The sequence below is a fragment of the Nanorana parkeri genome, unplaced genomic scaffold (assembly GCF_000935625.1).
Source record: "Nanorana parkeri isolate BGI_ZX_2015 unplaced genomic scaffold, ASM93562v1 scaffold38, whole genome shotgun sequence".
NCBI lineage: Eukaryota > Metazoa > Chordata > Amphibia > Anura > Dicroglossidae > Nanorana > Nanorana parkeri.
Genome location: NW_017306306.1, coordinates 550,861 through 565,887, shown reverse-complemented (window position 1 = coordinate 565,887; position 15,027 = coordinate 550,861). Strand labels below are relative to the sequence as shown.

The 15,027-nt window shown below is 43.7% G+C and overlaps 1 protein-coding gene across 1 annotated transcript in view; it reads right to left on the bottom strand.

Annotated features, from left to right (window-relative positions):
• BICD1 (BICD cargo adaptor 1) overlaps positions 1-15,027 on the bottom strand; it is a 147,540-nt gene that overhangs the window by 65,458 nt on the left and 67,055 nt on the right. Inside the window, exon 2 of the mRNA XM_018570381.1 lies at positions 14,208-14,420. Coding sequence (XP_018425883.1) covers positions 14,208-14,420 — 213 coding nt within the window. The remainder of the gene's footprint in view (positions 1-14,207; positions 14,421-15,027) is intronic.

Sequence of the window (15,027 nt, the reverse complement as noted above, 5' to 3'; positions counted from 1 at the left end):
CGCCCCACACACACACGCACACACAGCTTGGGTTAACTGCTCGTTTATGTCTAGGGCTGAAAAGTGTGAGTATAACTTTTTTTTATTTTCAGCCCTAGAAACATATTGGCAGTTAACCCTTGCAGTGCGGGGGTAGGCCCACTGCAGGGTTAATAAAATCTTTGCCCGGAGTTCTAATTTAACATGAAAATGTATTTAGATGGGGCACTCAACTTGATTTGTAGATACAAATATGCCATTTGGCCCTTAATCTATAGAGAAATAATGATGCTGGTGAGCATTAGGACTAAACTACTAGACAGGATAGTCCTGCACAAGATTCTGGGATGTGAGTTAAAGCCATCCAGGACCTATGTGGGCAGAAAATATATGACACATAAAATCTCTAATATACAACTCATTTTCAATATTGATAGAACTTACTGCAGCAAAATACATCACTGTAAAAGTGTGTGATTTCTCAGAAGGCTTAGATTCCCAGAGCGGAAACTCAAACTTTTTCCCCTTGACGAAAAATTTATAACTTCTACAACAAGGTCATTATTCTTGTCATATTTTGGCTCTCAAAGTTCAACCCTGCAGATTCTTAATTGGTATCTGGAGTAATTAAAGTAACACCTAAGCGGAATCTATGAGGCAGGGTGGGGGTACTGAGAAGTTAAACTGCAGTAAGCTTCAGTGAACATTAGGGGGTGCTGAAGCTCTGCAAGCTTTCCTCATCTTCCATACAGAGTATATCAAGACTAGGGAGAATACCATTTGATGGTTTGGCAAGTGTGTCAAAGACTTGTAATAAATGGGAAGCAATGAAAAAATGTAGCAGAACTTAGAAATATGATGCAGTAAAATTGTAAACCTCTAGAAAGATGTAGAAATTAAGCCAATTTGCGGAACCTTGTCATTTGCCTGCTGTTTGAATTGGAAACTCTGGATACTTGAGTCATAAATTCTGCTTGTGTATTGCCTGCACCCAAATTGACATGGGCAGCTAAAGTGGCTGAGAAACTACAAGTTCCAGAATGCATTTTCTTCCAAGCTGGCCATTCTAGCATGAAACGTGTGTAGACTAGCTGCTCTGAAGTTTATTTAAATTTAAGTTAATGACTTTTGCTGTTAGGGGTCAGAATGTCTATGAGGTTTCTTTGCTGGCCATGTCCATTTAGGTGCAGGCAATACAGAAGCAGAATTTATGACTCTTGTATCCAGATTTGCATCCAGCACAGAAAGTGATTGGAAATGCACAAATTTACAGTTGTCACCGGAACAGGAGGTGAGGGAAAATCTTCCAGCCGGGACACCTGTTTTCCGGTGACAATTGTTTCAGGCCCTGTTCACACTGAGCGGTTTATCGCGCGATTTCCGCCTTGAAATCACGCATATTTCCGCGCGATGTTGCTCTATGTAGCTTATCCAATGCATTTCAATGGAGCTGTTCACATCTCACAGCTCAATGTCGCCTGTAGCTTGTTGCTGAAGCTTGTCGCTCGTACATGATCCTTATTTCCACGGATGTCGCGCGATTTGGCTCCAATAGACTCTATGGCAGTGGCTCTAAACCTGTGGGTCGGGACCCCCTCGAGGGTCGAATGACGATTTGCCAGGGGTCGCCTAGTGGCTCTCGGCCGCCGGGAGAGAGACACTTTCTCCCGGAAAGGTCGGGACCTTTCTCTGCTTTGTTTTTTTTTTTAAATCGTGGACCGCCGTAAGTCAGGAAAAAAAAACCCACCATAGGAATGCATAGCTAGATTCCTATTGGCTATTTCACTTTGAAAAAGCCAATAGCAAACTAGCTATTGCACCCGCCCTCTGATGCTGCCAATCAGCAGAGGGGGACCTGAAGTTCTTCATCATGTCCCCTTCTAGTGATTGACAGCAGCAATGGGTGGGTGCAATATGTATGTATTCAAGCAAAAAAATATGTAAAACACACCTCTAGCTATGCATTCCATTTTCCCGGTCCGCAGCTGCAGAGATCGGGAAATGTCTCAGTGCCTGTGATTGGCGATGTCAGCTTCCTGGCGGGCTCGGCTTGTGAAGCTGTGAACTCGCCCGAGCCCATCCCTATCAGTGACAGTACTGCGGAGTATGTACCTCATACGTTATATAGCCACACACTTTAAATCCAATTCTTCTAGTTCCAGCTGCAGAGCCCGGTCCCGTTTTTGCATATATCAGTGTTTCTCAACCTGTGGGTCGCTGTGCAAGGTGAGAGTCCTCCTCAGCTCTCTCCTAGCGCAGCAGTGTCAGTTCTCCTGCCACGCCTCCAGATGTCGCTGCAGCAGCCGCGTCATCCCTAAATTTTACCTTTGGGGGTCACCACAACTTGGCAAATGTTACCAAGGGGTCCCGGCCCTAGAAAGGTTGAGAACCACTGCTCTATGGTGTCGCGCAAAATCTTTTTTCTTCACTCTGGCTTGAATTCTCATTTTTTCTTGTGTCTCCAGGACAGGAAGTGGAGGGAAATTTCTGAAATATGACACAGACAGCAAAGTACAAACCTAACAGAGGTTACAATGATTCCCTAATATATCCAAAACTGAAAAAGTATTGTCTTTAGATACACTTTAACAGGTTCAGATTCAGGGCCATTCAGAAAACATATATGGGCTAAACAGCGGTCAGCTCCTTAGGTTCTTTAACCACCTGCTGTCCGGCCGTTGTAATTAAACGGCCGGACAGCGGCTTCTTGAATGCGGGTGGGCGGTTTTAAACGTCCCATCCCGCCCCGCTCGGGAGCCTGCAATGTAAACAGCCGGCGATGGCTGGTTCCGTTATATAGCCACACACTTTAAATCCAATTCTTCTAGTTCCAGCTGCAGAGCCCGGTCCTGTCTTTGCCTATAGCAGTGGTTCTCAACCTGTGGGTCGCTGTGCAAGGTGAGAGTCCTCCTCAACTCTCTCCTAGCGCAGCAGTGTCAGTTCTCCTGCCACGCCTCCAGATGTCGCTGCAGCAGCCGCGTCATCCCTAAATTTTACCTTTGGGGTCACCACAACTTGGCAAATGTTACCAAGGGGTCCCGGCCCTAGAAAGGTTGAGAACCACTGCTCTATGGTGTCGCGCAAAATCTAAACGTCCCATCCCGCCCCGCTCGGGAGCCTGCAATGTAAACAGCCGGCGATGGCTGTTTACATACAAGCGTTCGGGCGTCTGTAGAGACGCTTGATCGCTTGTAATATGAGTGCGGGTGTGCGGCTCTCCCTCTGCCGCCGCAGCCGCTGCTGGCGATCCCGAGCTCCGCTGTGCCCGCTGTGAGCCCTGGACCAGCACAGCAGCTCTGCAACCGGAGATCAAACGGAGCTCAGTACACGAGCTCCGTTTGATCTCCTCCTCCTCTTCGGAATACAGGCAGTGATGTGTATTACATCACTGCCTGCATTCAGTGTCACTCTCCGGTACAGAAACCGGAGAGAAGCTGGTGAAGCAGGTGTTTGCCTTATTAGATTCTCTGGGGGTCCCTAGGTGACATTAGGGGTCTCAAAGCAAGTGGTTAAAGAAAACAAAAACCAAAAGAGGTGTACCTGTAAAAGAAGAGTGAATACTTACCTTTTCCATTATCCACGCCATCCATTATCAAGAGAAATGCTCCACTGAAGTTTTCTACAAAACCAAGACTTCTGGGAGTGTCAATCTCCTTGGGCCCTCACTGTGTTCAGTGGTTCCTCCCGCCGAATTCCATATCACTAATGAGTCCTGTAGTCATGTTGAATCAGCAGGAGGAATCACAGCACATGGGAGGGGATACTCCCGAAGTGTCTATTTCCCTATAGATCTAGCTAGATCGAGCAGAGAAAACCTTTCCGGGAGAAGATGTTTCTCTCCCCGGCGGCCGGGAGCCGCTACCTAATAGCGGGAGACTCCCGGAGTGTCGCGTCCAGGAGAGTTGGGATCTCTGATAATATAATAAACACTGTACATTTACTGATGTATTAATGATTACAGAACTGCCTTAATTTGTGTATTTTATATCTGCCAAGCGTTCAGTTTTAACTCTCTTCCTTTGTATTGACTCACATGTTATTTGTACTGACACAGTCACTTTAAATACAACCATAAAAAGTACCCCTTTAAATAGCATTTGTTTCACATTCTCAGATGCTTATGAAAAAACATTCCCGAGACCCGCAGATGGCTCCACTCTCAGCCTTTATCTCAACTGTTAGGCAAATTTTCCTGCCTTTAGCAGTAAGCTGACCGGTCCCCGGAACCCAGATCCCAGAGCACAATAGGGTGGCACAAAGGCCATTGCGTCTGATTTGACTATATGAAATTAATTTGTGCTTTGCATTGCAAAACTGCTGTGTAAGTGATATTATTCACATTTAGATGAATAAGTATATGAAATGAATCCTACGGAGAGCAGGCAAAGGCGGCTTTGAAATCACCACATTACACATGTAGATGGACAAGAGGACATCACTAAAGTCTGCAGCCACTTTATTTCTGCCATTTACTATAGACATTTTACATATACTTCTTTTTTTGGTACATGGGAAATTACATTTACTTTAAAGCCCAATTGCACATTTGCTTGTTTTTACTGGAATGCAGTCAGGCTGCATAAACATGAATAAATATGAGGTTTATTGTACTATACTATTGAGCTGCAGCAAAAGGTAAAATGTTCTTTTCTGGAGATCAGGACCACAGCTCAACACAGTAAGCAGTGGCATGGTCTCCAGTGGTCCAACAAGTCCTCTGCAAAGTGCACCAAACCCGAGGTCATCTGAATCCTAAAGGAAGCTGTCAGTGCTGGCTTTCCCCTTGTGAAGCGGGAAATCTACCCAATTGTTACATTTTATTAGCAACCACTCAGACAGGATAGCCTCAAGAAGTAGGTTGATTTCATTTGGCCAGCCAGGAACATGCAGCACCTCACGCATGTGTAAAAAACAAGAGTCCGCAGACCCCTTTTTACATACTGATTGGCTTGAAAGCCGGCTTCCCGAACCAATCAGCATCGAGCCGGCCAAACAGCATTGAGTCGGCTTCCCGGCCAATCAGGAAGCAGGACGGCAAATCATTACCTATCGCCGGGCTTCCTGATTGGCCGGGAAGCTGGCTCCGTCTTCCCTCATGGCACTGCCGTCAGAAGAGATCTCCCCTCAGGTATCGGAGCATTTGGGCGAGTACGAGTACTTGCCCAAATATTTAGTAGCAGCACCCATACCGATACTAGTATCGGAATTGGTGCATCCCTAGTTTTACCCATCCCCTACTCTGTTCAAAAACATGGCATTAGATGCAACTTTGAGCTTTCTCAGTCGATCCACTGCTCCCACCTAACTTACACCTGGAGAGACCTCTTTCTGCATCATTGTATGAGAGTACAGGGCGCTGTGGTGAGGGGGCAGGTCTGTGATGCCCTGCACTCACAGGATGTCCTCAGACATGACAAAAAGGAATTACTGTGGGGGGGGGGCAGCACCATAGATGATGTGAGTATTGCAGACAGAGCTGTTTTCTTTAATTCTACGTCTCCTGGGACACCTTAGAAAAATGCCCAGAGTTGGGTTCAAACATCAGAAGGCAGGAATTACTTTTTTTTATTATGACGTCTCTCCTCCCAGCACGGCTCTGCCTCCTGTCACAGATTGGGAGAGCGGTGTGGGGGCGGAGAGAGCCATTGCTGTCACAGGAGGCTGAGCTCTCCTCTCACACCGCCCCGCCTCCTGTGACAGTCAATTCAGGATGGAGAGCGGCGGTGTGGGCGGTGACAGCTTAGCCTCCTGTGACAGCTGTCAGGATGGAAAGCGTGTACAAACAGTCAGCGATCAGTGATTGGTGAGTGTTTGAAAACAACTGAGGACAGAGTAAGTTTACTATATCCTCAAATATGAATGAATGGGAAGTGATCCACATCACTTCCTGTTCATTCATGAGGACTCTGTATCCTCAATCTCTTTTTCTATTTTAAAAGGGAAATATCGGGGGTCTGTTTAGACCCCTAATATTTCCCTGAAGCCCCTAAAAGTATATTAAAAATTATAAATATTTAATAAAAATTAATAAAAAAATAAAAAATATAAAAATGAAAATGTTTATACTAAATAAATAAAAATAAAATATTTGTTTTTAAATTTGAAAAAGTTAGAATAAAAAACATTTTCGGTTTCGGCCTGACATTTTTTTTCATTTTGGTTTCGTTTCGGTTTTTAAATTTTCTTTTCGATGCACCTCTACTTTTTAATCAATAAATATATTGCATATACGCTCAACTAAGCAAGGACACTGCCAGTTGGTATAAGACTATGGCTATACTTCAAAGCTCATTAATACATCCTGTTAATGAAGCATAATAAATTAACCAAAAATTGGCAAAGTATACACATTACTGACATTCCAGAACTGGATATAAAGAATAATGGGAGGAGGTAACAAAACATTGAGGCCATTAACAAAGAAAAAAAGCTGTGTTCCCATAATGGGAGAAGCTTCCAATCATCCCTTTTTCCCAATGCCCGGATCAGACACTTAAAGAAAATGGATGACAGATTGAATACATTCTGCTAGAAGAGTTCCTCATCAGAGAGTGTATTTTATTCTGGCAATATTGTAGTCCCCCATAACAGAGCAACCATTGTTTGTATTGCCACAAATGACCGAAGGGAATCATTGCCAAAGGGCATGGGGTTAACTATAGCACGCCATACGGCAGCTATGGAGCTTTGAAGCACAGGAGGGCCAACAATGTCTGATTACACAGTGTTTTATGCTTTATGCTGGCAGCAAAATAAATCAGCTAATACATTTAGAAAAAATGAATTTTGACTTTATATAATTCATGAACCTCTCTATTAGACTTCCTTAAACAATAGGATGAGACCCAAATTGGCTGCCGACTTGTTTGGGATGGGTTGATACTTGAATAAGGGGCTGATTTATAAATCTTATACCCAGTGTATACTTGGCACTAAGGATCATAGGAATTGCATATGCTCCTCAGCTCCATCTATTGGTGGTAGTGTCTTGCGAACAGCATTCTCCCAGCTATACGCTGGCAGATCTTTGGGGAGTCATAGCAAGCTGACTATGAATGACAGCACAGACATGTATGGGGAGGGAAATCCGGTGCTAGTTGGAAATTTCTACTAATAAAAGAAAACACAACAAAGTTTTTGTTTCTCTCTGCTTTTCTAAGCATGCAGAAATGCGGAAGAGCACCAACAATGTGTTCAATGTGGGAAAATTTGCAAATTTAACAAGCTAAAAAGGCATTTTTTTTAACAAAACGCCCACAGCATGAAAATTCTTCAATGAAGGCTTCAAAAAACAGTGTTTTGACACTGGAAGGACCAGTCTATTGAGCCAGAATCATCTAGTATGACAGTAGCTGTTTGTAGCTAGCTAGCATTATAAAACTAGTTAACGTAACAATTCATAAAATCATATTTCATAATCATAAGAAAAACAGTGCTTTGGCACACTAAATGTCGTCCTGTTAGGGTTTACATGTACTTTATAATGGGGTCTATTTGTAAACTATTGCCAGAGACATTGGCCCTGCAAATCTCTGTGAATATTCGTTCTGTGTTGTTCTTGTTTTCTTTGTCAGTCTAATGTATTTTCGAATGTCATCTTTAATACCACATTATGGCCACTAGATGGAGCTGAGGATACCTATTTCCTATGCTCCTCAGCTCCATCTAGTGGTTATAATGCAGTATTAAAAAGATGAAACTTGAAAATACATCCGACTCCTAAAGAAAATATAACAAGAACGATCATTTTGTTCATCCATTCGAACAGAACGAACATTCACAGAGATTTGCAGGGCCAATGGGTTTGCTAATTGTTTATAAATAGAGTGCCCTTTTTTGTCAGTAGGACCAGAAACAGTTCTCTGCCCTGTCCTACATTATTTAGTTTGCCAGAAAAGTGAAGCCGACCTGTCAAATATGACAGAATACTGAAATAATAATAATAATAATAATAACAATGTTATTGTACTTTAAGGTTGCCAAGATCCCTTTTTTTAGACCCCCTATGCTGACTACTTTGAAAAACTACTATTGGCATGCACATAACTTTGCTGCAAAGTCGGTTCACCCATTGTTTAATTCCCTGATCTGCTGTATACTTTCTTTCTAGCTGGAGAACACAAAAACATTGAATGCTGTCATCCTGACTTCTCATTAGGAAAAAAAAGGTCTCATTAACATTCACCACATGGAGAAATACATCACTATGTTTTTTGTTAATTAGTGAAAGAAATGACTTACACTTGGCTTATCACATTCCCACAGGAATGTCTGTGGCTGCGGGGAGGAATCCCGCTGTACTATATCAATATGCGGAGAGGACGGTGCTAAAACCTGAAATGTGACCCCAACTCAAACACATTAAAGAAGAGCTCTAGTGGGGATAAAAATTGTCAGGATGTGTACACATTATTGGGTTATGTGCACACCTTCTGTGGGTTTTTGGACAACAAACAGCAGCAGCCCCTTCTTTCGCCCCACAGGAGACAAGCACTCCTGTTGGGAACTGGGATTAATAAACTCTGCTGCACACTCACTGACAAGTGAGAATACATTTTACATCTTCTGTCTGAAAAGAAAACTTTAATTTTGTTAAAGAAAAAAATTATAGAACATATACAGTATAATTGCTATGTAATGAAAGCCATTTTGTTATTTATGGCCTAATTCAATGAAAAGAACGATGATTATTAAACTGTAGGTAAAGCCATCAGCAAACATTTGTAGCGCACCAGTCCTTAGATGTAGTGGCTGCATTAGTTTTCTGTTTTTAGGTGTTTTTCCTTTATTTTCACCTGGTGATCCAGGTCAATAAGTCTGTTATTTTCTAACTTCCTTTAACAATCCAAGCTGTCCACCAAAAGTGGAAAATTGAGGGTTGAGACAAACCATTTAACACTGACACTGCTTACAATGATCAGCTTTTATTTATGTACTGTATACACTGAGTGGCCAGATTATTATGACCACCTGACGTTTGTAGGCAGATTAGCTATAATTAGCTATAATTTCGCGCTGAAGTTGCTAGAGGGCCAGACCATTATAAATAGGGAAGCAGGTTGTTTACCACGACAGTAGAAGGGATTTTTTTCTGAAGATACGGGTAAACAACGAGATTTAACAGCCTTTGAACGTGGGATGATTGTTGGCGCTCGGAGCCATGGAGCGGGTATCAGCAAAACAGCAGAATTCGTTAAATGTTCAAGAGCAGCTGTTGTTAAAGTGTTTAAAGACTGGACTGCCAGCCGAAAATCTGGGTCTGAACGTGCGAATTGTGGCCGCCAGCGACTAGTCAATGTTGGGGCAGAACGGAGAGTGGCAAGACTGGTACAAGTCAATAGAAGGGCAACAGTGCAGTGTCCGATTCCTCGCATTACCTTTCAACATCTCGTGGAGTCACGAGGCGGCCCAACGAAGTCATCTCGTGGCCCAACGAAGTACTGATGGGGTGGTCATAATAATCTGGCCACTCAGTGTATAAAACTTGCATCCCAAAAATAAAATAAAAAATGTTGCTCTAACTGCTTCAAAAGTGTTAGCTGGAGCTCAAATTTATTTTGTTAGACGCGTTCATCTAAATCTGCTAGTGCATCTAACACTACCGTCCACAGGGTGACAATGCTGCTGTCCAAGGGTGGTTCCATTGTTTCTCCATAGAATGGAGCCACCCTAACACAGGAAGTGTGTTACTGACCAGATCATCCAGTTAAAATTAATGAAAAAGAAAACTAATGCCGGCAACCCATTTAAGAAATGGTGAGCTACAATATATTCCATTTTTGTTTTTGGGTTTAGATGCACTTTAAAGCTTGTGTGACAGGCTCGCTGTTGCTTTGTTTTGGGAATAAGCATTTTATCTTTGCTAGTTTGCAGGGCATAAATGACAGGGCAGCTGGGAAGCAGGTTTTCTCTTTTTACAACACTGGGACTGATCATTACCATATAGCATGCAGTCCTTCCACCTTGGCATTCACTTTGAGAAATGTACTGCCATTGCCTGTCTCAAAATGTACAGGAGTGAAGCAAATAGGACGGTGTCACCAGCACAATGGTGTCACCAGCATCAACACCATGTTGTTGATTGGAGCTCTGTAGTGTCAGAACGCTGTGCTTTGTGTGAAAGCAGCAGTCCCTATCTCCAGTATGCTGCCGACACAACACAGCTCTTACAGTAAACACACATAGCAAACATAAAAAAGAATCTCTTTTCCATTAATATTTTTTTTCCACTTGCAATGTGACTTTGAATTTTCTAGAAAATATGACTACTCGAGGAGAGCCAATTCCCAAGCACAACTCGCTCCCTTCTTTGCACGTCAAGGCCCTATACATTGGGAATGTCTAACTACTCTCTGTTCTGGCCCAGCTCTTCCCCCTCCCCTTATCTTCCCACATAATCTTTTAATTTTGCATTCTTTTTTTATATTTGCAACGTGGGAGAGTAAATAGCAAAGTGGAATACTATATAAGTCACTTGAGGCGGCAGCTCTGAGTATGCTGGGGCTGCTGCCATCACATCCAAGATGGCAGCACCCAGCAGCAGTGTCATGGCTTTTGGGTGTCTACACAAGGGAGGATTTTACAGGTAAATGCATAAAATACATTACATGCAAATATAATGGAATGAGATGATTGCTGCTCAAGTGAATGGTCTGGTGGCAGGGACTGTTTGAATATTACTAAAGACTTCACTGAATCTGTCTAAAAATCTGTCCTACCTGCAGCCATCTTTATAACGTACATAATATAAGACAGTTTCTGCCATTTTGCCATGATTTCTAACAATTATTATGCTCATCTGGGTTAAATAAAGAAAAACTAGGTGGGAGGTCAGGTAGAAAATGCCGCATTCCTGGAAAACAAGATTAACCTCTGTTGTCACCGCCTCTGATAAACTGACAGCGGACGGAGTAGAACGGCCGAAGGAAAATGTTCATAAAAGCCTGGCGAAGTCACCTGTGATGTCATAAAGGAATGGTTCATGAATGAACCAGGTGAGGGTGACAGGACCCAGGGCTCTGTGTCACTGGCTGCACGTACACTACCCCGGCATTTGCCAACATAAGTGCATTGCTGTCATTCTGAAGCTTAACGGCGGATTTAACCGTTACAAAGAATGAGTTAGACTCTGTCTGACCCTGTATTGACTTTGTGCCCTCAGTCTCCCTGCAATCACAGAGGAGGCCTTTACAGCTGAAAAAATAATACAGTTGTGTATTCCTTTAAAAATAATGACATAGATCTTTTTTAAACATACATCCAACACAAGTACCTGAATCTTTCTTGAGATCAGCTTCCTGACATCACCTGCACAGCAGCACTGAGAGGGGGAGAGGGAGGGACTGGCCATTGTCACCTCCAATCCTCCTTTCAGTAGAGATCACATGACCAAATACCTAGGATATGTGGTTATGTGAGTGGCACTAGAAGGAACCTGGAGCTGCATCTTCTCCAGGAAAGGTAGGTATTTCATTCCTTCTGCTATTACTGCAAAACTGCTGATCATATCAATATACATGAACTTTGTGTATCCATTTATACACCATTAAATGTATTCACATATACAGGATCCTTCCTATAATGAGGAAGCCTGAGACTGTTGCCTCAGGCGGCATCTCTTTTGGTCACAAGGGGGCGGGGGGCTGCAGGCAGAGCAGCATGGTTTGCAGTGTGCCTGCTGCCCTCTTTCTGGCCAGAGCATCCCAGGTTGCTAAGAGCCGGATAGGGAGATGTGTAAGGGCCACACACATCTCCCCGCCCAGCTCTTAGCAACCTGGGATGCTCTGGCCAATGTTCCTGATGTCACTGGTTGCCAGGAGCTGAGCGGGACGCTGTATGCAGCGTCTCACTCAGCTCCTGGCAGCTAGTGAACTCAGTGAACTGGATGGGCACTGGCCAAAGGCAGAGCAAGAGCCAGCCACACCCCCTACCCGAAAGCATCACCAATGCCCCCCTCCCTACCCCTCACCCGCACGGCCTCAGGCGGCAAAATAGCTAGGGACCCCCCTGCACAAATACATAATTTAATGTATTCACTTATACATCATTAAATTTATTTTTTACATGCAATTAAATGCATTCTGAGCATGCGCGCCGCCATTCTGGAGGCGGGACGCATGACGTCACATACCGCACACATCTGTTGGGGGGCACAATTTTCTGTTCTTGCCTCAGGCGCAAAAGGAGCTAGCTACGGCTCTGGTCTGGTACTCCAACTTTCACTGTCCAATCACAGACTGGGGGAGGAACAAGATCTGTAAGTGTTACTGAACTGCAGCAGAGAAAAATCGGGTCTTTTTCCCTGCCAGGTGGATCTGTGCAGTGTGGTAGAGCTCTGTAAATCTCAGGACTGGATAGACAGAAATGCAAATACTTTTGGTGGCAGGTGAACTAGCTACTTTATATATATTTCATCTGTGTATTTAGCTGCTTGCCTGGAGCTCAGCTTTAAAGCAATTTGGTCAGCAATTATGCTAGCTGCATAGTAGGCTGCATCCGGATATAATATGTCATTATGAAACAATGGCTCAAGAAACTAGTAAAGTGTGAAAATCGCATTACAAGCTGCTTTTAGCTGAATTTAGGATCATTTAAAATCATTTCGGGAGTACCCATTACATCCATAGTATTACCCTTTAAACATTGGAATAGCAGCCAGTGCTGTGTGCGCGGTTGTCCAAGTTCTAAGACGCACCACTTAGAACTTTTTAAAGTATTGATTGGCGGCACATTAGAAGTGAATGACCTTTGAATGGCCGGGTCATGGTGCTGTGCCAGTACTTCTGTCTATCTGACGTTATCTTCCATTTTGCAGAAACTTATAAATGAATTACTAGCTGCTGGACACTCTCCACTGTCTGGGGAAGACAATGACCCAGCTCTATTGATGGCTGATTGTAGTGTGCAGCTAGGACAAGGGGCTGAAAGGAACTGATAGGAAGTGTCTGCTGTATTTAATCTAACCAACCAAATTTCATGTAAAGACTTAGGGGCTTGTTCACACCATGTCTGGATCATGTCCAGAACAGTTTGTTCCCGGACCAAAAATGCACCTCAATGTATCCCTATGGCATTTCTAGGCTCTGTTCACTAGCGCCAGACAAAAAAAAATAATGCTTGTCTCATTTTCTATGGAATGCACTAGAACACATGGACATGCATCAAAAACGCATGCAAACACAGTGGACCGCACCTGAAAGCCCATTTTACGCAAAAAAAAAACCTGCTCGAGAACGCAGCAAAATCACTGCAAAAACAGGTTAAAACACAATGCACCGCGTTCCATCTACACTAAACTGTGTGGATGGAGGAATCTCCCACTGGGCCAAGCTTCAGTAGCTTGCTAGTAGGGACCGCTGGCTCTCAAAATACCTGAACAAGGCCCGCATCCAATCAGATTGTTCAGGTATTTTGAGAGCCAGCTGGGCCAACTAGCAAGATACTGAACCTTGGCCCTGTGGGAGATTCCTCCATCCACACAGTTTAGCATAGATGGAGGAATCTGTTGCACTTTTTCCATCTGACCAGAGAACATCTGCAGATAATCTCTAGGTGTATGGCCAGCTTAAAGGTTACTGAATACTGAAGCAGAAAAAAAAAATCAAGTTGCCCTGCTTTGCTAGAGAGGACTGTGCTGCATAACATGGCTGCGTAAAGCTCAGAGCTGGATGGAAGAAATGCAAATCTCAGACAGAGCAGCTCCATTATATATTTTATCTGTATATTTAGTTGTTCGCCTGGAGTTCAACTGTAACGAGGAACGCCAGGAATTTAAAGAGTTAACCCTTGCAGTGGGGCTACCCTGCACTGCAAGGGTTAACTGCTTGTTTTGCTTGGGAGCAAAGAACAAATATTCACCCGATGCTTGGTCCCACCTGGCTGCTAGATGGGTCCCCTTAGCCTCTTCTACCTTGGGGTGCAGCAGGCTAAAGACCCGTGATGTCATCACACCGATTAGACATGAGGACACGGAGGGACATACCACAGCCGAAGCAGAGCGAAAGGAAAGGTGAGCAGTCACTACCACAGAACCAAAAGGATCGGGCGAGTATATGATCTGTATTATCACCCCTAGAGAAAAATGAGCAATTAACCCTTGCAGTGTGTGAGGGTGGGGGCGGGGAGGGGAAGGGCTCCACTGCAAGGGATAACATTTTCAAATTCCTGGAGCTCTTCTTTAAATGAAACTCCTTTAGGTAGACATACAGCATAAGGAGTGGAGGAGTTACCTCTTTCAAGTCTTGGACCAGGGCGGTAAGCCGCTCGTTTTCGCCTTGGACGTTGCCGACAAAGACTTTACTCTGCCGTACATCGTTCTGCATCTCCAGTATCCTGCCCAGGTAATATTCCTCTTTGGTCGCTGACTCCTGTAACAAGGTCTCCTCTCGGGTCTCTCCATCTTCAGCAACTTTGCGGTGGACGGTGAAGGATTGTCCGAAGGCCTGGGAGAAGAACAAACAACTAGTTGTCAATAGCAGTTTTTATCATGTGATTCAGTAAAAAATTTCAGTGGTGCCCTCAACTTTTTTTGTAGCATAGCTAAACCTAAAACCAAAAATGGAATATATCGCAGTTTATCAGTCTTTAGATGCTGTGGCTGCACTAGTTTTCTTTTTTGATGCTAAGAACATTCAGCAAGTACAGAAATGCCCGTTGATCTTGCCAGAAATGCAGAGTCCTTGTCCATGTCATAGACATGAACAAAGGGAGACACGTTTGAAGTCCAGCCTGTGTGCAACCTAGGGATGTTCTGATACTTGCCATTTTCACGAGACCTACCAGGGTTGTGGCGGTTGCAGCTGGTGCCTGGCTCTGGCTCTCCACCACTGTCCTGAAATCATTAGTCTGTATTGTTTTAGAATAACTGTCACATGACAATATACATAAATATATCAGTACTTGTATCTATGAGTACTTGGGCAAGTATCAGTACTTGTACTTGAAAAAATTGTATCGGTGCACCCCTAATAGGGATGCGCTGATACCGGTTTTTCGGTATCGAGTATGAGTACTGATATCTTTTTTTTTTTCCAAATATATCTCTTTGGA